At 42.0% G+C, this 27,885-nt stretch overlaps 1 protein-coding gene across 17 annotated transcripts in view; it reads left to right on the forward strand.

The window, feature by feature from the left end:
- The window catches only part of TENM3 (teneurin transmembrane protein 3), a 1,268,347-nt gene that overhangs the window by 1,164,572 nt on the left and 75,890 nt on the right, over positions 1-27,885 (forward strand). For 8 of the 17 annotated variants that reach the window (XM_027077054.2, XM_027077058.2, XM_027077059.2 and 5 more), the window contains 3 exons: positions 20,195-20,221; positions 21,796-21,816; positions 22,732-22,878. In XM_027077054.2, the coding sequence (XP_026932855.1) occupies positions 20,195-20,221; positions 21,796-21,816; positions 22,732-22,878 (195 nt within the window). The remainder of the gene's footprint in view (positions 1-20,194; positions 20,222-21,795; positions 21,817-22,731; positions 22,879-27,885) is intronic. The other 9 variants (XM_027077063.2, XM_053216259.1, XM_027077064.2 and 6 more) reach the window with 3 other exon arrangements.

A 27,885-nucleotide genomic window follows, 5' to 3' on the forward strand; every position in this document is an offset into this window, starting at 1 on the left:
GAATTGGCTAGCTAGGAAATTTTTCACGGGAAAGTTGAAATCACATAATGTTATAAGTTGTCACAGTTGTATCTTTACGGAACTTCAAGTAAGGTTTTTTCCAGTCTTACTGACATTCCTGTCATCTGTTTTAAGGGTGGTGATCCCCTCACCCCCACAGGTGATGATCCACAGAAGGGCTCCCAGGACTCGGGGCACTTGTGCTCATGACCATAATAGTTATCCGAAAGGGAAATGACCCGTCGCCATCAGGTGGTGTCTGGAGAAGTCCATGCACAGGCCTCCTGTGTTCTTTCTCTCCCACCAGGAGAGGTCACACGGAGCATGGACCTTTCTCCAGCACTGAACTACACCAACACGTGTGCAAGGAACACGTGCTTCTGCGGAGGGTAGCACATTTGAGACTGAGAGGTTTTTAATAGGGCCGCTCCAAGAGGTAGCCTCTGTCAGCCGCAACCACCAAAATTCCAGATTCTCAGAAGAAGAGATTCTCCTGGTAGGCAAAAGCACTGTAGAGAACGTCCAGTTTTCCAAATGCCTGCCAAGGATCTCCAGATCAGGCCTGTGGTGTTAACGTTTACCTGGGAAACACCCTTAGCGGCTCACTTGTGGAATGTGAGCTTCCTACCTACATCCCGGGAAGCATCGAGTCCCCACGGAGGAACGCTGTGAGTGCCCAGGGTGCTTATCTCCACCAACTTGATACGGCTTTCCCCTCCTCTACTCTTCAAGAGAGGCTTCTGGGGCAATGGCTGCCTATCGTTTGTGTGAACTACATTTGTGAACTATATTAAAGCAGCAAACCGTTGACCCCACAATTTGTGGGTCTTTCTGTGGACATACAGAGAATAATTTGTACCCCTGCGACCAAACAGCGCTGTGCCCAAATCCCAGAAAGCCCATCTACCAGAGGCAGGGCAGGAGAAATAGGCTTCTAATCACAGTCCATCAGGTGTTATGACCCCACCACCCCCATACCCATAAGAAGTGAATTGATTCTAGTTGGGGGGGAAATGTTATATATTTGACTGAATGTATCCTAGGCATGAATATATAGCTTGGAAAACCTAGCAGTATACTATAAGGTTTTCCATAGGCAAATTTAACTTGCTAACCAATGGTTACTAAGTAAGTCATTCTCTTGGTGTCCTCACTGACTTTGGTCATATGGGAAATACTAGTCAGGGACATACAGTACGCGGTTAGTTTCCCACAGATGAGCGGTCCTTGAACAGTTTTTCAGTTATCTGGGAACACGTGAGGTTGCTGTTAGTCGCAGCTCTTTGTATTATAATGTAGCATATCTTGTTACGGTTGTTAACAGTTCCATTTTCTGTTGTTTTATTTCATTTTGTTTCGTTTGTAGTCCATGTGAGTAACAATGTGGAAGTAAAGGACCTACCTCATTTAAAAATGAATCTTCAAAGTGAACCTTTTAAAAGACGCAGGGAACCTCAGATCACTGTTTTGTTCTTCTATGCTGTTAGAGCTACTTATTCCAGGTTCTGCCATGCAAAAATCCAATTACTTTTTTTCCGACTACTTACTACCTGTGTGTATGTCCACAGCGGAGCCTAAGGGGCCGTTTAAAAAGAGGCCTTTGTGAGCCACTGATTTAAACAACCCGGGAAACTACAGTACGTTTTCTCATTTGGGATATGTTACTATGCTGTGCATTTCCCTCTCATTTTCAGCACTTACACATCTGGCTAAAAGAAGCTGCCACTTTATGAAAGAATACTCATAAATCAGCAAGGTTTTTTTTTCTTTCTCCATATTATGTGCCATCTCATTGAATACAAACAGGGAGGTTAATTGAAAGAGAGACGGAGGAGAAATTAAACAGTTAGAAGCAAACAAAAGTTCCCAATAGAAAGCAAAGAATATTCTCCATTAGTCATCTTACTGTCTTCATAAACTGTTCATGCTTTCATAAAACCATAGGCATTTTGATAGTAAAATAGGTTATGAATTTAGAGTGTTCACTGAACATCCTATCTACTGAAAAGATTCCATCTTGCTATTTTTATTAGTGTGTTCATATTTTCCTCTCATTGTGAATCATGAGTTCGGCAAGTTGGGCGTATTAATCCTCGGGTTCACTGTCCCAAGTCCTTCTCCTTTCTGGGGTTAGACTTTGAAAAGTGATGCATGCAGATGGAAAATGAAACAAAGGGAAATCTACTTTTAGCGATATTATGATTTAAAATAAATATTTTTTCCCTTCCTCCCCATAAAAGCATTTATGACTGTTGGGCCCTTTCATAAATAAAGAGAAGTTGGTTATATGAGAGAACCACATCAAATGTGACTAGCAAGTATAACTAGCATACTTTAATAGTGATAGCACCATCATCCTTTGTATGTGACCATTCCACGGGAAGGTCGAATGATTATCCCACTCACGTTCCTGCTGTTGTTTCTAACAAGATAGAAAAGATGTAAGAATATTTAGAGGACCCAGAAGCAAGATAAAATATACCAAATATAATTAAGTGGTTTATAAATAAAAGTTGACATGATTGGAATACTGCATGGCTGTCTCTATATAAACAAGCCAGAACAGTTCTATATCGATCAAGGTCAAACCTGTGACCTGGGAGATACTTGTCTTGGCCTTAATTCAGTAAGCTCACTGTTGATGTATTTAACTGAAACCAGAATCTATAACCACACAAAGGCAACTCCTTTGCTTTGACTCTCCCTATCCTTGCGTGGAAACACTGGAAAACTACTCTTCTGACTTGGTGGCTGGAGTTGGTGGACCATAGAAACAATGCAAATGCCACGCCAGCCTCTGCTGAACAGATGGTTGTACCAGAATCCACATAACTTGTAAGCGCAATGCAGCTGAATATTCTGGGCAATGCTACATCCTAAGTTTCCACATCTTGAGTCTTTCTAACCTGTAGCTTCCCCCAAGAGCTATTCTTTGTAGCAGTTGCGGAGAAAAAAAACCCGTCCCTATAGCCTTCCCTTTGTAGCTGAGAGCACTGGAGGTTATAGATGAGATTGTGACCTGCAAGGGTGAGGGGAGCAGGGCTGGGGACTGAATAACACATTTGATTGTTGTCTACAATGAAGTGTTGTTAGGAAGGTAGGGAAGGCCGGGATCTGTCTGTAGATGGGTGAATTATCTCCTGGAGGTTGATTAGTATTTCCCATTGGTGTGTCCCATTTCCATACAGACAGAAATGGAGAAAATGGGCTTAAATTGTTAAGATGTTTTTTAGCTACAATGAGGAACCTCCTGTTGGAAGACGTATTTAAATCCTGACGCAAGATCCCAAAGAAAGGTTTTAATCTCGGTTCCTGGAAGCTTTGGGAATACCGTAATCATTTAGGCGTGAAACACTGGGGGTTTTGTTTGGTTCTTTTTGTTAATTTGAGGAATGTTTTTAAGAGGGGAATTTCTGGTAACTTTTTTCCATTCATCAAGTCTCTTGAGTAGTGTCCCTATCTGAAGGACCCCTTGAGGTCTCTCGTGGTTCTAGAATTTCTTGATTTCTGCTTTATTTAGAAAATTACGAGATTTAAACAAGGGATTCCCCTTTTGTTCTGTTGCATTTAGCTTTTTATTTTCCCTAAGGCATTTACGTGTCTTTGTTACCTTTCATTTGTTCATTTATTTCTTTATCCATTAAGCAATTACTGATCATCTCATCTGTGATATTCTAATATTTTTTATGCAGGTTAGTGGTAACAGATGAAAAAAACAAAGCGTGGGCTCCGGAAGGAAAAAGAATATGTGTTTTCACATCTGCTCCGTGATTTATCCACTATAACTTGTATAATGAAGCTATTGGTTACTGTAGGGCAGTGACCAGAGGAGAGAATACATGTGGATCCCCTGGGGTCCGGTCCCGGTCCCTGCTGCTTGGAATTTGGTTTGAGCCCTTTTATCAGTAGGAAAGCACTTGTTCCCTGCTTGTATCTGACTGACTGCCTACTCTATCATTGTGACCTTTGGCAAGTCATTTTTTGGTGTTTTTTTTTTCTTCTTTCAACGTTTATTTATTTTTGAGACAACACAGGCAGGGGAGTGGCAGAGAGAGGGGGACAGAGGCAAATAGTGTTTGAGGCAAATACATTAGCGTTCTTATTCTGTGGTTAAGTATAAATGAGACAGCTGCAATCCAGACAGTGTTTTGGATGTTGACTTCCAAAAATAAAGACACAAAACAAAATTGCTGTCCAACGTGAAATTTTCATTTCATTGTTATAAAATGTAACCTAGTCTCAAATGGATATGGCTTAACAAGAAGTTAATATGTTTGAGTTGAGGGTTTTGAGAGGTGTTGCTTTGAGAAAGAAAGGAAGGGAGGGAGGGAAGGAGGGAGGGAGAAAGAGAAGGAGAAGAAAGGGAAGGGAAGGGAGCGAGGGAAAGAGAAAGGTGGAGTCTATTTGGTATTTGTCTTCTCGTGATATCTCCAACATAGAGTTGTTTATTGAGCTACATTGATTTTCATGTACTTTCAGGCAATTCAAATGGAGATTTGGCCTAGGGGAAATCCTAATTCCTTTAAGCTACAAAAGACCAGCTATTTGTTTTTATTCTAATTCTTTAGTACATTGGGAAACAGGATCATTAATGATCACAAAGACATGCTTTGTTTGCTCAGACAAAACTTAGACTTACAGTACTCCGCATCCCTCTATTAAATACTATGGTTGCTCTGGGCTTTGGGATGCTGAAGATCAGAAATTGAAAATGAAATACACACAGCTGGGGAGTTATCTACTAAACAATATGGGGTAAAAGAGAGAAAGACGAAAACTGTACCATTGTGGACAAAGCTTAGCCTCGTTGTTCTCGTTCTTATCTCTGGAGAACGCTGAAAGAATAGTATTTTCGTTGTTACCTTTAAAAATAAGTGACGATCTGGGGGCGCCTGGGTGGCTCAGTCGGTTAAGCGTCCGACTTCGGCCTAGGTCATGATCTCGTGGTCCGTGAGTTCGAGCCCTGCGTCGGGCTCTGTGCTGACTGCTCAGAGCTTGGAGCCTGCTTCCGATTCTGTGTCTCCCTCTCTCTCTGCCCCTCCCCCGCTCATGCTCTGTCTCTCTCTGTCTCAAAAATAAATAAACGTTAAAAAAAAATTTTTTTTTTTAAATAGGTGACGATTTGGTTTCACAAGTGACCACTCGGATACACTCTGATACTTCCCTTAGATTACAAAATCGATATTCTTTGTAACTTTTGCAATGTTCCCAAGTTGGGAATCATATTGACAATAATACAGAATGTGGAAATTCTGCAAGTATCTTTCTGCATTTGTACTGAAACTTCGTAGGTCCCCCCTTAAATGAATACAGGGTACCACATTACACCTGCCAATGAGCGCTCTGGGAGACATCTGGCTTCCCGTCTGTCAGAGTGATGGAGTGGCTACCAAAGGGGTCTCCACTGCCTCCCACCTGAGTCCCTGGCGGGGCCAGCGACATACTTGTCATGAATCTGGTAAAGCTGAAGCCTCAGAGAGAACTGGACCACCTCGCTGGTGCGGGCCTTTCTTGCGAGAGGACCGCGGGGTTATATGGTCACATGTTCATCGGAAACTTGCAAATCAGTTAGGGCCTTCATCTATTTCCTTTTCGAATTGCTTTCCATCACACTTTTCCTTGACTAGGATGACACTGGAATGACTATGGGCACTTTGAGGATTCAGCTAAGGAGGCTCTGAGCGGGGGATACATTTAGTTTAGATTTAATTGGATATATTTATGAGGTGTGAAATCATTGCTGTCTGTGGTTGTTATTGCTAGCCATCCCAGAATATTCCTACCACCCGCTGCCTCACCTACTGACATGAAAGCACAGGGTCAGAGATTATATGAAGCTATGAATTAGTCCTGTGGAGCCCTGCACCAGAAGTAGATAGGTAGTGGAGGAGAAATAATGTTCGAAATGTATGGAAACGGAAGTTAGTCTGTGGAAAATTCCTCTCGTCATCAGCTATGTTGTAAAAGTGCCTAATCAAAAATGCCTAATTTCTCCTGTCAGAGATACACTTGATACTGGGATGTCTGTAATTACAAACTTGCCACAATTTTCTCGTTTGACGAATATATCTCTTGAGCAATTGATCAGAATTCTAGCGTTTTTTAGGGCACAAACATGTCAGCAGTGTTGCGAAATTGAGTTCATCAGGGTGTGAAGTCACACGTGCCGTGCATCGCAGGGTATCCCTGAATCTTATGAACATTCGAGACAAAAATTTCATGTTTATGTGACATGAAACACTGATATTGACAAAGATAATATAAAAGTCATAATATTCTGTGAGGATATCACAACAAAGTGGTTAATGAATGTCATCAATTCAAAGAGTGTTTAAGATTTGTTTATTATACAATAAAGTCTTCCTTTCTAGCAATAATGCCAAAAATTTATATGACATTAATAATAATTAAATTGAAACTTTTCTAAACTATCAGTAATGAAAACTATATTAAATAGTCGCAGTGAATAAAGACTGAATCATCTTTCTGTTCAGTCTATAGAAAGTATTACAAAATCGTTGTCTTATAAAGAAACATTGAAAGAGTGAACAAAGCTCAAAAATACAGAAGGAGAAATGTTTATTAGAGACATGACAGGCACTTAATAAAAAATGTTACATGCTTTTCTGAAATTTGTGGTGTTTTCAGCTCAAAAATAATTTGCATTAAATGACTTCAAACATGGAGAAGAGCACTTAGAACACTTCCTGGCTCAAAATAAACACCATGTCGATGTTAACTTATTGTTACTGTAGTTGCTGCTAGAGTCTGGGGACTGAGATTCATGAAGTTGACAGTGACTGATTCTTCCCTACCGAGTCTTGTCTTCACGCAGAGGAATTAGCCAACAGAAAAACCAGAGTCCGTGCTGGTTACGAGAACTACTAGTCCCCTCCACTTGCAGACACACTGAGTGGGGACAGAGATGCCTCGTGATCTGTCAAACGTGGTGGAGGGTGGGTCAGCAGGAGTCGGTAGACACGGAGTTGAATGGAAGGAAATTCTAAGCCGACTTGGTTGACGGCAAAAATCCAGAGAAGCCAGGAAGCCTCCTGTGCGGTGTGCAGAAAAGAGATCCTTCTTAAGATCCTCTCTGTTCTGCTGTCCCAGTGACTCTAAGTAATTTGATGTGACAAAAAGGATAGCGATTCCTAAGAGAAGCTTGAAAGCCCCTTAGAGCTCATTGAGTATCACCCATGTTCTGAGAACCAGGCTGATTTTTAGATGTCTGTTTTTTTCCTTTGAGATAACATTAGTACCCATTTGGGGCTTCCTAATATATATATTTTTTCATTTTAGTCTTATTTGTTTAGATGTAGTACTTTATCCTGTAATCCCCTCAGAATGGGTTGGGTTGGTTTTTTTTTAATTTTTTTTTTCATGTTTGAGAGTGAGAGAGAGAGAGAGAGCGAGCCAGGGTGGGAGACACAGAATCCGAAGCAGGCTCCAGGTTCTGAACTGTCAGCACAGAGCCCCACACGGGGGCCCGAACTCCCGAACCATGTGATCATGACCTGAGCCAAAGTCAGACGCTGACTCAACTGAACCACCGAGGCACAGCAGTTTTATTTATTTTTTAAGTAATCTCTACACTCACTGTGGGGCTCGAACTCACAACCCCAAGATCAGGAATCACATGCTCCACAGATTGAGCCAGCCAGGTGCCCCTGCGTATTTTTTTTTTTTTTAATGAGGCCTTTTAGTCTCCTCTTTCCTAAAGACACAACCCTGGTCCCTTGACCTTTCTGAATGGTGGAGGCCCTTGTCAGGGCTCCCTCTACTGGTTTCAGTCTTTTTTAAAACTGTCACAAAGATAAATGCTGATTTTACTAGTGAATTGAACAATGTTCTGTTTTCCTGCATTTCGATGAAGTGCTTGGATAAGGGGTGGCGTATTGGGTGGCTATTTTGATGTTTTAATTCGTCCAGCCTTCAGGTGGTTTTTCTCTTCAGCGCGTAAGTTCTTTTGTATCAGTTTGTTTTCCTTCCCAGGTACCAATTTCAGCACGAAAGGACGTGAAGTCAGGGGCTCAGTGTAGTCAGAGCCAGCCAGCGATGGCGGTCCTGGGCTCCTTCCACGGAGAGCTTGGTAGCCTGTATACATATAAGCTTTATATCCTGTAAAGCTTGAGGGTTGTTAAAGTTTGACTCTGCTGACGTTTGGTGAAGGCCCTTCCGACTTTAACTTTTTGTAGCAGCCCATCCATCCTCCCTTGTGTTGTTAACCTGCCTGCACAAGTCAAGTAATGTCTCAAGAGCCCCGGTAGAATGACATCCCCCCGGGGGCGCCTGGGTGGCTCATTTGGTTAAGCGTCCCACTTCGGCTCAGGTCATGATCTTGCAGTTCATGAGTTCAAGCCCTGCATTGGGCTCTGAGCTGACAGCTCAGAGCCTGGAGCCTACTTAAGACTTCTGTGTCTTTCTCTACCTCTGCCCTTCCCTGCTCACTCTCTCTCTCTCTCTCTCTCTCTCTCTCTCTTTCTCTCTCTCCTTCTCACAAATAAATAAACGCTTAAAAAACAACTTCAGAATTACACCCTCCGTCTGACAAATCCTCAAGAAAATTTGTATTTGAATCTTCACAGAACACTTGCACTGTGACTGTCTTTGCTGTGTGTCAGGGAAATCATAGTCCCAAGGGCCATCTTGATATAAATGTTCTCTCATCATGTTGATGATTTGTTTCTCAAGACATCAGTTTCTTTGCCCCTAAGAATGGGAGTAACTATAGACATAAACATATAGACATAAACAACTTTTACTATTGACGTCAGGCACTTGAGTGTCCCTTTTGCTCTGTCCCATCTTCCAGGCTATAATTTATCTTCACTAAATAGAGGTAGTGGCCTAAAGCCGAGTCAGAGTTTTTCTCCACAGGGTAGCAATGTCCCCAAGAGGTAAACTTCAGTGACAGTTATATTGTTTTGGGAAATGTTAAATGTGTTCTATACTTTAGAAAAGGGACTTTTTTTTTTTTTTTAGAGTTTCTAAAACCCAGTTCTGAATGCAGTATCTGTTTTGTGGGTGAATGTATTTGGACGTAACATGTGTCTTTCCATGTGGATGATTTACACATGGCCTACAAGCATAGGAATTTTGAGTTCTTTAGAAGAAATATGCTTCATGTACTTCAGGGTCATAGAATAATGAATTCTATACTGTGACTGTTATTTGTGTACAGATTCTCCCTCCCATCTGCCTCCTGTGGTGTTACTTGGGTCTCAATAGCTGCTATAAACTGATCGTACTACTACTCAGCTTACTATAAGTGCCACCGGCTATAAAGGCTGTTATGTTCAGAAAAAAATGGAGGAATAAATCCACTGTCATTTTTCTCAAATCAGAGCAGTCTATAAGAAAATGCTGATTATTTATGTTGTTTTTTGATGGCTTAGATATCATTGAAATATGCCTGGTTTCTTTAGAATTGATCAACCTGGTTCCTTTTTTTTTTTTTTTTACTATCTTGTGTTTATTTCCCACCATGAACTTAGTGGTTTTCTAGCTAGTTTTTCTTTTTAGTCTCCCAAAATGATTTACTGTGCAGGTGCTTAGGGGAATAGTTTATAAATCATAATTATTATATTACAGAAAATTTTGAATCTGTTAACTTTGAATTAAAATATTAGGGGCGCCTGGGGGGCTTAGTCTGTTAAGCGTCCGACTTGGGCTCAGGTCATGATCTCATGGCTTGTGAGTTCAAGCCCCGCGCCGGGCTCTGTGCTAACAGCTCAGAGCCTGGAGCCTGCTTCGGATTCTGTGTCTCCCTTTCTCTCTGCCCCTCCCCCGCTCTCTCTCTCTCTCTCTCTCTCTCTCTCTCTCTGTGTCTCTCTCTGTCTCTCTCTCGCTCACAAAAAAATAAATAAATAAATAAACATTAAAAAAAATGTTAGATGCCATAACAGATTTTTTAAGTATGAATCTAAGGAGTTCCCTTTTGCTTTTTAAACCTCATTTCTCATCTGAGGTCAATTTAAATTGTCTTTTAAAAGTTTATGGAGAGACATGGTGTCTGAGTACACACCAGTTATATGTCAAATTTATATTGTTTTATTAACAGCCTGCCATTGTGTTTCTTTACTGATATACTACGGTATTTTTTTCCACTTGGAACACTTCATTGATTTGCATCTCTTAAAAAGCATCCAAGACCTTAATTTCCACCAAAATCTAGTATACAGGAGGTTTTAAAGTTCAGTTGACTGGGTATACAATTTAACTAGAAATAAAGATGAAAAACACTCCTTTCAACTCTTGCCAAGTTCATCAGAAGGCTTCTATGAGAGGTTTAGGTTCAAGGTATTTGGGAGTGAAAACATTATGTTGTCAGCTGTTTAACAATGCTAGCAAGGAGGAGACAGACCGTAAGTAGTGTCAGATTATTCCATTCTCCCTAATATCTCCATTCTCCCTAAAACTCGAGCCAAGTAGCTGTGGAGAGTTAATGTGGATTTTAAGTCATTTTCATTATATGTAGAGATCCTTATTACCCCAGTGGAGTAAGTAAAAAGTCAGAACTTTGCACTCGGTTTAATGTAAGGGTGGAAGAATGAGGCACACAATTTTAAGGGATAGGATTCCTTCCCGCGATGGCACATTGGTATCCTTACAATGGCAGATTTTATCTCTGTCATTTCTCGAATATGACAAGTTGAGAAGAGCCTTTATTCATCTTAGCTCAGTTCCTTTTCCACCTACCAGTTTTTAAAATACAAGCTTCTTAATGGTGTTAGTCCATACAGAAGCCATGACTCTTCTGCCTTTTCATATTTAACATATTATCTTCACAGATTATGGTGTGACTAGAGCCAGGTTGGTTTTTTTTTTTCCTATCACTCTTCTTCATGATGGGTTGGTTCACTGACCCTCTCCTTTTTGAGTGCCTCTTTAGTGAAGCTGGAAAACAGCTGTCTGAAATATGGCTATTATTTCTGGGGTTTAGCCGCCATGTGCCTTGGGTAAATTAAGGAGCAGTCAAAGGAAGTCCATAAATATGAATACTTTGCCAGCTGCTTTTCCATTAAACTCTGTTGGTTGAATGAAATTAGCAAATAATTATGTTGGTGGGGAATCTACTATATCCAAATGTAATATAATGTCTTCCTTTAACAACAGAGCTTAATTTTTTCCTGTACACCAAATTAGTTTTTAGGGCAATCTACATTGCAAATTGGCCGATTTGCATTAGAACTATGCCTACTTGTTCTGATTTGTCAACACCTCTTTTTTTAAAAAGTCTTTAACGTCGAGCATGGGTGGGTAAGACCATCTGCTTACAGAGCTTGCCTGCAGCTCTGTCACTTAACACATGAGACAGGTTACAGCTGTTTAATTGTTATGATGCTGAATGATTATCATTCTATTCAAAATTAATATTTATATATGTGTGCATAGAAAGCATGTGGTTAAACATAAGTGATCTAATTGTGAATTAATGGCGTTAGGTATTCATTAATTAGTCCCCCCCATGAACAGTGAAGGGTAAAATAATGCTTTTCACATACACTCCAACTCTGGGCTTTTAAGACGAGTCCCCAGGAGTGATTATTATGCATGTGAGTAATCCATTCCAAATACACTGGTGTAAGCAAGGGAAAAAAAATCACCATATAGCCGCCATTAAAAACAAAGGGAAAACTATCTATATGTTTATTACCCATACACTAACTCTTTCCTGCCCCTAAAAGCATTATCCTCTGAACTGTGACCAGTGTAAATACAAGCCACGTAGTAAGAGCCTAGACGTATGTCAGTTATGACTGCATATACCAGCATATCACCCGCAATGACTACCACTAGCCCCTGGGGAAGCTTGCTCAGCCCGCAGTGGACTTCCCCGGCGTAAGGAATGGTGACGCACAAACATACATCATTTTGCTCAAGTTAGCAACACATATTCCATCCTGTCTGCTCAGTCGATTTCGTAACGGAAAACAAAATGAAAAGTTTTCAGCAAAATTGCGATATGATGACGGAGGTATGCGTGTAAAAGAGGATATTTAAATGCCTTCGTTTCCAGGTAGTTACCGTCAAAGTGACTTGTGTTTGTATTTATACAGATATTGGTACGCCTTTAGAAACTACTGACTTACCTGGCTCAAATACAATGACTAATGAGGGAACGCAAAATCTATAAGGACAAGTTGGGATTTGTTCTTTATTCCAAAAAGCTGAATCACGTTTGATTGGCTGTTGTGCGGTAACAAATGATGTCAGCGATGTCTCAGTGATAACGTGTTCACATCTTTAGTTCAGCAAAATTGAAATTATAACTGATGACTGGACCCATGGTTTGCCAAGATAAGAGTACCAACCGCAGCAGCAAGAACAGCTTGAGGAAAATTAATTTATATTGTGAAAGACCGAAGAAAATTGTAACCCGCGATAGAAGACTCTACATGCCTCCTTCCAGAATTTAAACTTACTTCCCATTTTTTTCTCGGCTGAAATGAGTAGGCTGACCCATGTGTAGACCGGTACTTGACCAGTACCGGCAAAGTGTAGTGCTCAACATGCAAATGTATTTTTTTTTTTAACATTTGTTTATTTTTGAGAGACACGGAGACAGAGTGCGAGTGGGGGAGGGGCAGAGAGAGAGAGACACAGAACTTGAGACACAGAACTTGAAGCTCCAGACTCCGAGCTGTCAGCACAGCCGACAGGGGGCTCAAACCCACAAATCGTGAGATCGTGACCTGAGCCAAAGTCCAGCGCTTAACTGACTGAGCCACCCAGACACCCCCCAAAACCCAAGTTTAAACTTCTGTGCACACTCTTCTGTCACCCACCAATAAAATCTCTGTAAATCACTTTTGATGCATCTATGCATCTATGAGATACATCTATGAAATAGATTTATCTCTGTAAATCACTTTTGATGCATCTATGATTTATCTATGACTTTCCCAAAAGAAGTTACCATTTGTCCTAGGGGAGGTAAAGATTGTTCAGTTATGTTTTTATTGTTTTTCCTGATACGTTTGAGAAAACCAGTAAGAGGAAGACCCGATGTATTTTGCACAATTATTTACAAGTCTTATTCTGTGTATTTTTCTCAAATATTAAATTTTATGCACAGGCAAAACTAATGCAACCAAGAAATTATATGCAATGCAATTGATCAGATCAGTGGGTTATTTTTATGGTTTCCTGCCACTGGACTTGCTTGGAGCACACAAACGCCACCCTAACAATTGGCAAAACCAAGTTCATCGTATCAGTTGAAGAGCCGAATAGTCATCTAGCGTGAAAAATATTCGCGTTACCGTTTGTATTGATTAATGTTAAGAGCTGTGTCTGGGTAGTTTCGGTCCCCAGTCAGGGCGCTAAAACATAGCCGGATTATTTTTCAATCTAGGAAATCCTCAGAAAGTGTGGTTTTGTTTATGTCGTGCAGTGAACCCAGACAGGGAGTACAAACGTGCTACTGACGTGGTTACGTGGATGGCCTGGCGGGGGGGCTGAAGTCGTGCCGTGTGCAAAGACCACCCAAGCCGGCCACATCCCACGCTAACCAATGCTCATCTCTTTGCGTGGCTGTGTCCGTGCCAGCGTCAGTGAGTGTGCCGCGTGGACTCTTGAGTGTTCCCCTGCCGCTTCCATCATGTGGACGTAGCTCGCGGTCAGGCAGGAAATTCTGCGCGGAAGGAAAATAGCAAATATGTTTCTCTCCGTTACCCTTACAGAGCTTTGCAGCTTCTGATGGCACTTTGCCCGGCAAGGCTAACTTTATAAAATTTGGTTTCTGGCAGAGCACCTTTTCCATAGAACCTATATATATATATTTTTTTTTTCTGGACTGCTTTAAATCAGGGAAAATATTATTTCACTCTTTTAGAAGGTCTCCGGTTAGTGTCCCAAACTGAAAAGTGGTATTTCGCGTGGGCAGCTGCGTGGAAGAAGCAGTGTATTTGTACAGATACTTTGTTCGCCACATTTCCAACCCACAAAAGGAATAAAATATGTGAAGTTTCAGAAACAATTTATTTTGAAACAGGTTGTTTTCAAAAGCGCATTGCCGATTTTAGGGGCGCGAGAGCTCTTTGAAACAACACGTGCACGTGCGCACGTCCACAAACATACTCCCACGAACTGTTTTTCTTTGCTGGCACAGCCTCACTTTCTAGTCGTTACAGTTCAAGTTTAGTGACTCTTCTAAAGAGGATAAAATACTTGTGATGTTTTATCCTGGTCTTAGATTGAGAATTTTATGGCGGGGGGGAGAACATATTGTCAGGGGCCCGAGTAAATTGTTTTATGGAACGTAAAATTACATCTCTGCCATAATCCTTTACGACAAGGTAATCCGTAATTGGCAGTGGGCCCCAATCAAGGAACACGGAACCAATGGATGTGCAGCTTGCACACTGATTTAAACACTTGCTGGCTGGAATAAATGGATTTAATATGTACTTATTGCAGATTGTTGCTTTTCTGTCACCCTCCAGGAACTGGTAGTGAATAACCTAAGAAGGATACCTACTTACAACTTTAATGAGATACTAATGTGAATCATTTTTTTAAGTCTGTGTCATAAAGAATGAGGAAACACACAATGCTAAATTAAAATGTGTCCTCGGTTCCAAGGACGTTGCAGTAATCGCCACAGTGGAGAATATGTCTGGATTTCATTACGTGCCCATCTGATTGAATTATCCTCTCTTGAAGACGGGCCCTTAAGATTTTAATGTTGTAATTAAACTGAGAAATACTTCCAGCTTCCGGATTCTGTGTTATTTGCCTGTGTCTGGGCTCTGCCCAGGAGTCCATTCAGTGGCCCGGTGAAAATACTGTTCTGTTTAATACGCTCCAACCAAGCATACTGTCAACAGTGAAAACAATGTGAGTAGTTCATAACCATATGCATCAGCAATTAACGTATACACAGACCATTTCTATGTTTCCCTTGTGAGCTGTCTAACGTATATACAACCAACTTGGTTTGCCCTTGTTTCTTCTTTGTGTTTTGAAGAATCCCTTTGACAGTAAAAGGAAAGCAAACTTGGCCTTAATCATATTCTGTGTAGACCTCCAAATATCCCAGTTCTTCCTCAAAGCAGACATATATACTCCTTTGACCTCATATTCAAATGGGCAACTATCTTTAGGATTACCACTCAAAAGATATTTCTTTGTACAGAATTTTACCTTAACTACTGCGGTCCTTTTGTTGTTCAAACTCACTTGCTGTAAGTTTTTCCTGGTTTTATCCCTCAGTCTTAATATCTTGCCAATTGGTTTTTCAAACTTTGGGTTTTATGAACAGGTTATAGCATATATCATAAAGCTCTCTTGAGTCTACATAAGGTACTCTTACTTATGAAGCTGTGTCAATAGGTTAATATTTCAAATTAGTTTGGATTCTGATCTTACTTCCTGGGCCCCCCTTTAATTGCCAATGTTGAATTAACGATTTATTTCCACGGGTTTTTTTTCGTCTTATGTTTTCATTCAAGTAAATTTATCAACCATTCCATAAACAGATGATGCTTCTAACCTACCTTACGTGGGTACGCCGTTCTGACTCTTGTTGTAAATATAACTTATTTATTAAGTCTGTGGCCACGGACTGCCTGGTTGGTATTTTGGTGTTGCCACTCGCTAGCATTTTGACCTTGAGGAAGTTATTTCACTGTGCCTCAGTTTCTTCATTTGTGAACCAGGGAAGATAATAAAAGTACCTGTTGCCCTGTAGGTGGTGACAGTTAAGTCAGCGTCTCATGGACAGTGCTTGGCATAGTTTTCAGCACCTAGAGTAGCAAATGGTATTTATTGTTAATACTACTGTGTGTAATTGGGGTGGATGGATTGCACAAAGGGAGAGGAACAGGTGCGTGAAGGAGGGGGAGGGTTTAGGAAATGAGGTATTGCTCACCCGTGGTTCTTTCTCAAAAAGTATTATTATTATTCATCATATATCTGTGTCTGTATTATTCAAAGAGTTTCTTCAAAAGCTGCAAACACATGTAAGACACCCTAGAACCGCCATGATAAGTACATTTAATCATTTTGTTCAGCAGATATTAAGAATCCCTTGTGAGCCAGCCAGTGGGAATATGGGAATTAGCATGGCCTTGGAGTTGACATTTCTAATGGAGATTTACACATTCGGTCTCCTCTATCTATATATCAATAAAGCCTGTATTTTTATGGCATCTCTTAATGAATTGATCACAGCTAGTTCTTGATTCAACCCTTCTCCTTTTACATTTGCCCTTGTGATCATACCCCTGGACTTCTTCCATGAGAAGCGCTCAGGGAGAAAAAAAAGGAAGAATCAGATAACCAAAGGAAATGGAGGGAGGAGGGTGCCCATAATTTTGATAGATAAGCAGACGAGGCGACAACCTATAGGCAGAAATTCCAAAAGTGTTGCTATTCCTTTCTAGTCTACACATTAGGAATTAAAAACCATACAGGACTAAATATGAGCAAGGTCCCTCCTAAGGGGCCTTAGACTCCAGCTCGTTAGAAAGGGGTACAGACAAGAGTAGATCATTTTGTGTGCACCTCCATTCATCTTCCCCAAAACAGGAAGTGGGACGATACGGTCATCAGGGGCTTTGAAAAGAGAAATCGTTCTTTTTGAAAAGAAGTACCCAGAGGGGAGTCTATGAAAAGGACACAGTACCACTCATTTGCTTTGGTGATCCTGCAGGTTTATGGGCTCATCCCATCACGAAAATATTTGTTATGACCCAAACCTTTCTTCCACATCTACGGTTTCACGGAGTCTTTGCCCACCTGATCCAGCAAGTAGACCAGGGACCGCCAACGCGTGGGCTCGAAACCCGACTCGTCGTCTCATGTGTTACGTTCTAGAGATGACTGCGGATCTGAATGTATTCGGAAAGAGAGACAATAGACAACGAAGACCAAGAAATAGCTCTGACGTCTGAAAGACACTCACTCGTCTGCATTCTGCCATTTACGTTACATCCACCGGGCCATTTCCCAAGGAGGCCGTGTAGGAGGCAGCTAGGAGACAGCAGAAGCACCCTGTGGCCGATGAGAAAGTAGTATCTATTTCATGTTAGGTCGGGAATAATTGCAAAGTACTTGCGAGCCGGAAGAGGCATGCTGACCGAGATTGCTAGGCTCTGACCTTGCACGCATGTCTCTCCCTCTTCAGTCTCTGCATCTGCACTTACTGTATCAGCTGTATTTATATCGCAGGGTTGTGGGAGAGATCAAATGAGAGATAGGGAGCGCTTAGAGCAGTACCTGGCACAAAGTCAGCCTCTGTTATCATCCTCAGGGAGGAGAGCTGGGATCACGGCACTTCATGTGTGTCCCCTGGATTATCGTGAACCGGGACAGAGACCTGGAGCAGAACGAGAAATTTGGAAATCGTTAATACATCACACACGTGTTCACAGTCTACGATTTATAGAACCAGAGCCCATGGAAGAGCTAAAATCGTAGCATTTTGTGTGTGCATTGTGTGCATTGTTTCCCAGGGGAGAGTCTGTAACTCCTGCTACTTTTCTCACTGACCCGAGACCCCAGAAAGATTAAGAATCACTATCTTACAGGAAATACGGTAATACCCCCCCACCCCCTATTCCCACATGGGTCTTTTTAAAAGATAAATAATTGAAACTCCCGGGAAAGTGTTTTATGAATACAACATTTTACTGGAGAATAGTTTTTTAAAAGGGCTTCATTTTATATGTCTGGCACTCATTTTTATAAGAGTTTTCTTCTATAAAACAAATTTGAAACTTTTGGTGAGTAGGTCTAATAGGAAGGACTTGGTTTTGGTGTCAGAATACACTCATTCGTTTTCAAAGCAATTTTTTTGCAACTTAATGTGCATTTCAGCAACTGTTAGGAATATTAATTTTTAAATATACTGTATTATTTTTACGATTATTGTTCCTAATGGCTTCTTACAACATGCCTACATTTTTCTGATTATTTCCTGTCGTGGCTTATCTAATGATGTTTTTATTGTTGCAATTATGATTTTTAATAATCATTTGAACCCCATCTATCGACATCTCCTTTTAACATCTTTATTCTGCAGCACGAGCCTTTTGTGGTAGGGTCAGAAATGTTAATCTTCGAGGACAAAATACACGTGGTGGTTTTTACCCCTTTTCTCCATTAGTTTTAAACTAACAGCCTCACAGTTATTCCCTAGGATATAAAATGCAAATGGCAAATCTTAGTATCTCTTTCTCAGTACAGATATTATTCTTTTGGTTGGGTTTTAACCGTTTGCAAAATTTATTTATGTGAAGCATTTTTCATATTTAAAGTGGCATATGAATTTTAACCTGCTATACATTTTAAATATATTTTCTGATTTCATCACCACTTTTGTTGTTCTCTTGACCTGATGAGAAACCTGCCGTTACTTTTAATCAAACCACTGTTTTGTGTAATTGATTGTTTGCTAAAATAATGGGATTGGCTGGATTAGAAATAATTCATTCCTCCTTTCAAACTACTAATCCAGATCAGAATTAATTACGTTCCTTATTTTGGTTGCATTAACTGAAGTGGACCCAGTGTAAAAGCAAACAGCTCTCCAGCTAGATCCGCGTGATGACTTTTTATAAATTCAGAATTCCTCCAAAAGTACTACCCTATCTGAACCAGAAACTCCAGAATTTTTAAAGGCAGTTTGTTTCTGTTTAGATCATCAGTGGAGCTATTATGAGGCTCTCCTAGATTATATAGTGTTCGGAAGGGATTATTGAGAAATTACACGAATGATGTTATCCAATGGTACGTTTTTGTTTCAACGTTTGAAAATAGAATTGTTTTATTAAGTTATAATTTCCGAGTAGTACCTGAGAGTGTTGCCTCGCCTTAATTTCCCCTGCAGTATGTTGTCAATTAGTTATGAACACACTTATTTTTAAATGCAATTCAGAAGCCTCTAATGGAGTCCTGTGGCAACATGAAGAATCCTTTTACATCCACGGGCACACATGTGTCAGAAGCGCTTACGGTTTTGTTTCTGCACACGACAGAACTACCAAACCGTTAGAGCTTAAATCATTCTGTTAGGAGTTCGGTTTTCACTTGCATGTGTCAGTAACGAAAAATAATCAACAGAAGCATCTTTGAAAAGCAATTTTAGATCATTAAAGATGTATGAATTTTGACAAAGCAGGCAGATTTCAGGCTTATTAAGAATATATTACGTCTCTCTGCTGGTGAAGCCCGAGAGAGGTATTTCTGCCTCTGTTCAAGAGAAAAGGTGTAGCCTCACTGTAACCTCATGAAAGATTAAATGGACAGGTCCAGTGAAAGACTCCAGTCTTAATCCTGACTGTTTCTACAGAGTGGTTGTGAGAAACAGCTTATTCCAGGCTGGATCCTGAAAAGAAACAGGACCTTGGAACAGTCTGTATTTCCTCACGGACTGACCACGTATGTGATGCGTCACTGCCCATCCGCTGTGTGGTCAAGGGCTGCTGGGTAATCATTCTCTGCACAGTGTACACGTGCCTTTGTCATAGTATAGTAAGTTTGCTCCATTTGCTTAAGGATTCAAAATAACCTCCCTTTTTTGTTTATTCAACGCGGAAGTTTGATAATCTGTAAATCCACAAGTCATTCGAGACAGAAGGTGAGGGAAGCACAATTTCTGTGGGTTCATCTCTCAGGTTGAAGAAAGACAGCATCAGAGCACGCGTATATGGTTCCTCCAGGGCTCCCGCGTCGTCCTTTTCGCCCTTCATTGTGCAACCCTGACGAAACTACTTTGCTAAAAACGAACTTGCAAATGTTAGAATTATTTTCTACCCCCCCCCAAAAGTTTCTTTGTGGCCCTCATAGTTATAAATTTCCCAACTTCTTTAGTGAAAAGAGCCCTCGCCGTCATAAATTTCCCAATTTCGTAAGTACAAAGAATTAATTCCATTTGTTCTACTTAGCCATTAAAGGATAATCTCAAGACGGAACAGGGTGGGGGCATTCCAACGCATCTGGGAAAGGTAGTGTTACCTGCATACTGTCCTTGCACATGCGGAGTATTTCCTGGAATCATGACCACATGAGCTGAAACGTGGATATATTGCAGTGTTAGAAGATAATGAAGTACATCTCTGTCGTGTGATGTGAATCTTATGTCGGCTGCAGCTACTCAATTTGCATGTAAATTCTGAAAATTTCCTTGTCCCATGTGACACTTCTGAAATGTCTGTCTGTTCTTTTTTTTCCTTTTTAATTTCTCAAGCTCACTATTTGGATAAGATAGTTAAAGGTACTGTATACTTGCTCTTTGTTGACATATCTCCATATATATCTATATATAACTGTATATCAGATCATACTAGGTATGAAATTAGACTGTTTCTCATGCATATTTTTGTAAATTATAAATGAGGCTTACATTATGTGAAATGCCTTGGATTTAAAGGACTGAGACTTCGGTGTCTGTGTCTCATTTTTATAATTTTGGGTTATCACAGATTTCATCCCTATGTAAGAGCATTAGTTTTCACTGGAACCAAAAACTGAAGATAACAGTATATTTGCTGTTTTTTGTTTATGCTTCTTTCTTTCTTTTTTTTTTTCTTTGCCTTAAGAGCTTCGCTGTTGGCAGTTCAGCTAACGAGCCTTAAATTCTGCCTTGAAGAATCACAAACGCTTACTCTCTTATCACAGAATAAGAAATTGTCAATCTAAAGAAGATTCTGGATAATATATGTTGAGAGCAATCTCATTTATCCTTATATGGAAACTTCTTTGGCTTCTTCTAAATGTTTCAAAATATATGTGATATCATAATTTATGTTCTGTTATTTTCTGAGAAACAACAAAATTACCGTGCATCCCGTAAAACAGAAATGATAACATGGCTCAGCAGAAAACAGCAGATTCTCGTCTCTTCAGTTCTCGTAGAAATAGGTGGAAAATATTTTTTCAGAAGAGAAAACTCCCTCCCCCTTTCTCCTCAGATTACCTATTTTCTATTCCTTGTTTGTGCTTTTCATTAGAATATGACAATATTCATGGCAATATCCAGGCTTTCATATAATAACTCTTGGGTGCGTGCAGTCAGCTGCGGCACCTGTCAGTGGGACGATTAAATCTTTCTTTTTCATTAAAAACAAAGCAAAAACGTTTGGAAGGAAAATTCACCTTTTAGGTATTGAAAATCCATAAATGCAGATGGTAATGGTCTGAAAGAAAAGAAGCAGCAGAATTAATCCTATCCTGACCTGATGGTATCCATAAGTATAATTTCATTTTGCCACAAGAGACTGTCAGAACACTCTTCTGTCTATTAGCTCTAATCTTAAGAGACAGAGTGTCTCTTGGAGATATTTTCATTTCAAGTGCCACAGTGGAGGAGGGGAAACCGATATATGAATAATTCTTTTAATACAGACATAAAACAAACATCTTTAAACAGATCGTTCCCTTAAATTTCGTCACCGAGACAAGAGTAGCATTCTAATTATAAGAAGCTGGGTAACAAACCCCAGTGGCTATAGCAAGCACTTTGGGCCAATATGTATTTTGTGCCAAATTATAAATAATTCACTCCAAAGAGTTCTGATTAATAGCCCATTATTCTTATAATTTTGGAGCATTTCTATCCTTGTTTCTGTCAGTGTCCCATCACACTCATAGACCAGAACACCAGAGACCAGAATTTACCTAAGTGTCATCCTCATAAACAGATCATTTGGCTGCCAGATATCATCAGTAGGAAGTGGCAAAAATTGTTTTTTTTTTTTTAATGTCATGTTAGACTGAAACAATTATAGATTTTGGATATATTAAATTATTTTAATTGTTTCCCAAATTTTCCCTCCTTGCCCATAAAAGCAGACAAGATAGGATATAAAGGTAACAGCATAAAAGCCTTAGGGAGATTGTCACAAAATATCACTCTTCGCTATCTGTCTTGAAGCACGTCACTACCGTGTTTTTGTTCAGTCTCTCAATGTTTTATTGTGGTCCTTATGGTATTTCATTTTGTCCGTCCTAAGTAATCAAATATGCACAGCTATTACATTTAGTTGGAAATCCTGTTGGTCCTGTCCCATCCGTATGCAGCCTGAATCCTGATGTTTGTTAGAATAGACGCTAAAGCTGCTTCACTATTTCCTGGGCTTTGCTTATTCTGTGAAAAGGAATGTACTCTTGGCATAAAGTATAGTCATCAATCCTGGCCTATACTTTGTGCACTTATTTAATGCACTGTAATTTCACATGAAGGTACGGCAACTCTGAGGCCAGATAAAATTAACGTTCTCTTGTTAACATCGTTCGCATCCTCATACCGGCTTCCATGCTTTTGAATTTAGAGGGAATTTTTTAAAGCAACGAGGTGCTTTAAGAAGGCACGTCCTGATGAGTGACCACTACCGTTTACAAGAGATCGAAAATCTATGCCAGGGATTCTGAAATTACCTTGTCGAGGTGCTTTTTCACACCATACAATCAACCTTGCTGCTTTGCCAAAGGAAAAAAAAAATTAAGTTAATTTTGTCTGGCCTGCAGCTAGTTAGTGGATTGTCGCATATATTTCTGTCCTGCACAGGTAAGTGGTGTCTCAAGGGTCAGGCCAATCAAAGATGCCACTTGGATAAGAATTAGATTCCTTAGAGACTGTTGCTGTTTCTATCCATGTGCAATTACAGTATTTGTGCTGTTTACAAAGGCCTGTTCCCACTAAGTGTCCCTTATCTGTTTATTTTAGGTGCGAAAACTTTCAATCCTCAAATCGCTTGTGTTTTCCTTCTTTGTCTCCTTTGACAGAGGGTTGTCCTGGTCTGTGCAACAGTAATGGGAGATGCACGCTGGACCAAAACGGCTGGCATTGTGTCTGCCAGCCAGGGTGGAGAGGAGCGGGATGTGATGTGGCCATGGAGACTCTCTGCACAGACAGTAAGGACAACGAAGGAGGTAAGAGATGCCGAGCGTGAAAACAAGCGCATGCCAGAGCGCGGGTTCGTAAGTTACACAGTTACCTGGGTGCCAAAAAAATCCGATCCCCGTACGTGACGTGGACTGAAAACCATAGGCGCGCCGATAGAGTGATTTTGCTTTTTTCTCTGAAACAAATGCAAGCTGATTCTCATCCAGGGAAAAGGCAAGGGAACCACGCTGCTTACTATATAAAGTCCGTTGTTCTCCATTGCTTTGCCTCACCTCCAGGTGACAACTCTCCTCACCACAGCGCAGGCAGTGTTTTAATAACTAAACGTTCCAAAACATGCAGGGCACTTCGCAAGCTCTTCGGATGAAAGGCGGGGGTGGAGAAAAGTCAAATAGGAAGGAAAGAAAACAATCTCCCTGAAGCTGCGTTCTCGGTGTCTTTTCATCCTAAACGTCACAGCCGGCTAGAGAATCGCGATAGTCCACCCAGTGTAGGCCCTTGGTTAAGAAATCATTCTTTCCCCTGTTGCGCCCATCCTTCCGTCCTCCGTGCTGCTGTCTTCCAATTTCGGGAGGATAAGGAGGGAGAGCTGGGGATTACTTCTCCGGCGGGAAAGCAGGTGCACCTGACAGCTGCTGAGTTTGGGCATAGCTTTAGGACTGAGTTTTCGGAGGGATTCGGTTCCTATCGGGGGCTCCGCGGTCCCTTGCTCTGTGAGTGAGGATGGTTGCCTACCCGCTCCTTCGTTCCACCTGCTCTTTAGGGAATGTCCACGTGAGCAGTAGAGTGTGGGGAAAGGTGCAGGTTTAGGAGACAGATCTTCACTCTGCCCGGTGCCTATGAGACTTGACAATTGCTTCATCTGTAAAATAGCAACAGTAGAGTTTGGTCAAGGACTGAGGGAGAGCCTGGATGCAAGGTACTTAGCATGCTGCAGACACGTAGTAAGTCGTAAGTAGCAGCCGCTGTTACTCAGTCTTCCTTTTGCTTTCATCTGGCCTCGTTGAAATTCATAGGAGGTTGTCAGGGAAGATTTAACAGTCTTTTCTTTCCTGCATAGAGTGGACCTCACTACTGTTCTCTAGGAAGCAGAGTGACCAGGACCAGCCCTCAACCTCCCCATCACGCACATGCACACACATACACACACAGGCATGTGGACATACACGCACATGTGCAAACACAGGCACGTGCACAGACATTCACACACAAGCACACGTGCACATGCACGCAGACATGTGGACACACACACATGCACCCACACAGGCACAGCATGCACACACACACACACACACACACGCACACACTAGCTTGTGCCTACCGCCATTCTCAAACAAATGTTGTTTGTGCCTTGTCTTCCTGACAACGGGGGCCATTCTCCCCTTAGTTGCTAGCAGACTCTTCAGGTTTCCCTATTTTTTTTAACCTGGACCATCTAGAAATTTGAGCCACAATTTTAAGCCGAAGCCTCTTTTCCTTTTGCTCCTGATAGATATGGTGGTCCTTAGCCCTCAGAGCCTTTTCTGCCTAATGATACCTTGTCGCCTCGATCCCCCTTAACCGTGGGCTTTGTAGGAACGGCAGCCTTAATCCTCTCCCACCGCAGCCCAGATGGTAGCTTTCCTCCCTGCTTTTCCCCAAGAAGCCCCTGCCCCATTGTTTTCTGTTGCCTGGGGAGGGAGGAGAGACCTTCTCTCCCTCCTTGATCGTATATTCCAGGTTTTGTCTTCTAAAAGGAGATTGCACCGAGGAGGTTACAGACTCTCTCCGAGGGAAGCAACTGGCAGGGCTGGGTCTGCAGAGACATGGCAGAGTAATTCAGGGGCTAATCAACTCTTTAGTGTGGTTATCAGCCAAGGAGGCTTTTCCCTTGCTTCAAAATGTATCAGCCGCGAATTGGCCTGTTCCCCCTTTGTTTATTCTCATTAGCATGAAACCATGCTATCTCTAGGCTTCCCTCTCCAAGGAGAAACCTGAGCCGACGGAAGACCTCTTGTGGATTCTTTACTTATCTCCTATAATTTGTATTCCTGTCCCTAACCTAATTTTGTTGATCTTGGGAGAAGGTAGCTCAATGCCAGCTGTATTATACCCGGAGATCTTAACCCGGGTGCCTTATAACCTAAGCTACACGGTTGTTTGAACTGAAGCGGGGACTACGTGAATAGAGACGAGTCAAGACGCATAAGCTGGCCAGTACGTGGGCTATCGGTATCATGATGTGAGGTCAGTACAGCAGAACGTTTAAAATAAGGACGGTACCTGAAATGTCAAGACGTGTGCTCACTCGTGCTGCTATAGATCCGTTGTTCAAAGTCTGTTGGTCAGACGATGAATTAGCCAGAAAGTAGCTAAGTGACTGAGGAAGGAGAGCAGATGACGAGGCTGATTTGGCCCTGGCCCGCATGTCATACAAATAGCTACTAGTTCAGCCTGTGCAACATTATACGACACAAGAACAAAGAAGATTGCTTAGTATCCCCGGAACTAAAGAAGGAAGATACATGAAAAAATTTTTAGAGGGGCGCCCGGGGTCACTCAGTCAGTGAAGCGTCCAACTTTTGGTGTCAGCTCAGGTCATGATCTCACAGTTCGTGGGTTCGAGCCCCGTGTCAGGCTCTGCTTGGGCTTCTCTCTCTCTCTCCCCGCCCCTCTCTGCCCCTCCCCCATGCGCGCTGTCTCTGTCTCTCTCAAAATAAATAAGTAAACCTAATTTTTTTTTTAGAAAGGACAATACATTTGGGGGGATAGTGGCATTTTTTTCTTAGATCAAGCATCCTCCTTTCCCTCTAAAACGTACTTTTCTTTACCAAATCCGGCTTGACCCATCTGCTGCCTAAGCCTGCGGATCCTCAAAATCTAGATCTCACGAAACAGGTGTTCCTCTTTGCCCACAGAGCCCGACTGCCCCTTTATGTCTCTAAAATGCATAAGAGACAGCAGTCTTACGAGAGAATTCTTCAGGAGGCCCGGAAGGAAGAGACTACCAATAAAATGGGTTGCAGGAATCTATCTTTAGCCACTCCCCTGACACCCACACGGTCGTGTCGTGGGAGGTGACTCTCCTGTTCGGTTGGACCCGGTTTCTTTAAGGCTCAAACACTTGTCATGCATGTAAGGCCACCAGCCTTTCAGAACTAAGGGCAGTGTTTTACCTACAGTACAGGCCCTGACAAAGATCCCAACTCTTAATGGAGTCAACCAGGCTCCTCCCCAACATGCTTCTCAAATCTAGCTCCAGGTATCAAATAGAGGTTGTTAGGGAAGATCATCTGGACAAAGGCAGAGTGTGGAATAGAAGATTTTTAAGTCACCCGGTGGAAATGACAAACGAATGGTCGCTGGAGCGGTAATTGTCCATAACATCTCCTAATGGAGCGTGTAGACACTTTGGAAACCACGACACTAGATCCTGCCCTCGCTGAGGAAGCTTTCCGAGCAAAGGATCAGCGGTGCATGGCCGGCCTTGGCTTACGAAGACTTCTGCAACTCTTCCTTTGCCTGCAAAGTTAACCTCCCTCGGGCTCAGCCGTTGCCCATTCCTATCCCAGAACTCGCTCTGATGGTGAAGTTGCTAAGATCAGAGAGAGGACAGGTGAAGAGCTGGGAACGGGTCGCCCTGAAGTGCAGCGCGACCTGGGCTGGGGTGTCAGACCAGGACCCTGTTTTGCCTCATTCCGTAGGTTCTGGAGTGTCTCCATTAGCCTCTGAAACGGCCCCCCGCTGTGGAACACGGGCTGTACCCTAGGCTTTCACCTTCCCCTCTGCTGGGATAGCCTTTGTATTTCTTATTGTCACCAGGAAAGACTCTTTGGTTGCACGTGATGGAAATTCCACTCAAACGGACTTAAGCTTTTAAAAAAGAAACACTTCTTAGCTTATATCACTGAAAAACTCAGAGATCACTGCACCTGGGTGTTGACACAATGGTAACAGAAATCTGGGCTAATTCATCTGTCAGCTCTGCTCCGTGCCACGGTGGTACCACTGTCTGACTGTCTCTTCCCCAGAATGACCCCCAGCGGCTCTACGTTTACATTCCACAGCATGATAACCCCAGTACAAGGAGACAACCTTGTTGGGTGGTTACTGCGGCCTGGGTGTGAGCCTGACCCTCGTCGGCCCGAAGTATGCCCCCTGCCCAAAGGAAAGTTGCGATTCTGTCCCCAGAAGAGAGGGGTATGGATGCTGGATGGACAGAAGGAACAGATTCCACTCCAGGGATATTAATAGCTGTCCACAGCATTTAGTTTTAGGATAACCAGGGAATACGCGCCAATAACTATTTCATATAACGAATAGATTCCTGTTCATCCCAGGAAGGATCTTCTTCTACTCTTTTTCTCCTTCTTCCCCCCCCCCCCGCCCCCCTCCAAATTACAGCCTTCTCACTCGAGAACGAGAAAAGTCAGTGCTTTCCATGCCCAAGATTGGCAAAGCAGCTCTCTGGCTCCCCCTACATACTTTGATAAGCATCCTCGCCCTTACCTAGCATACCCACTGAGAATCTCACTCAGTAGAGGCTTTCTTGATTTGATTTGATTTGTTTTAATGTTTATTCATTTTTGAGAGGAAGAGCGGGGGAGGGGCAGGGAGAGGTGGGCAGAGGATCCAAAGCAGGCCATGAGCTGACAGCGGTGAGCCCAACGCGGGGCTCGAACTCACAAATGGTGAGATCGCGACCTGAGCCGAACCCAGACACTCAACCGACTGAGCCACCCAGGCACCCCTGGTTTCTCGATTTTAAATGGCTCCCCATAGCGTGAGCCCACTATGCAAGCCTCGGAATGCCAACATCTTGCCAAAGGCAATCCTGTCTACCTTCATAGAAACTCAAGATACTTATGAACAAGGTGATTTCTCCAAAATATGTGATCTCTGACAGTTGTTACCATGTTTTTATCTTTCTAACTAGTTCCCTCCGACATCTTGCTTCCCTGTCTGGTCCTCTAGTGGATAGGTCCCCTGTGGGTTCTTACAGCATGGGACTCAAGTCTTCTCTTAGAGACTGGGTGACTGAGGGCACAGAACTA

This window comes from Acinonyx jubatus, chromosome B1, assembly GCF_027475565.1.
Source record: "Acinonyx jubatus isolate Ajub_Pintada_27869175 chromosome B1, VMU_Ajub_asm_v1.0, whole genome shotgun sequence".
Taxonomy (NCBI): Eukaryota; Metazoa; Chordata; class Mammalia; order Carnivora; family Felidae; genus Acinonyx; species Acinonyx jubatus.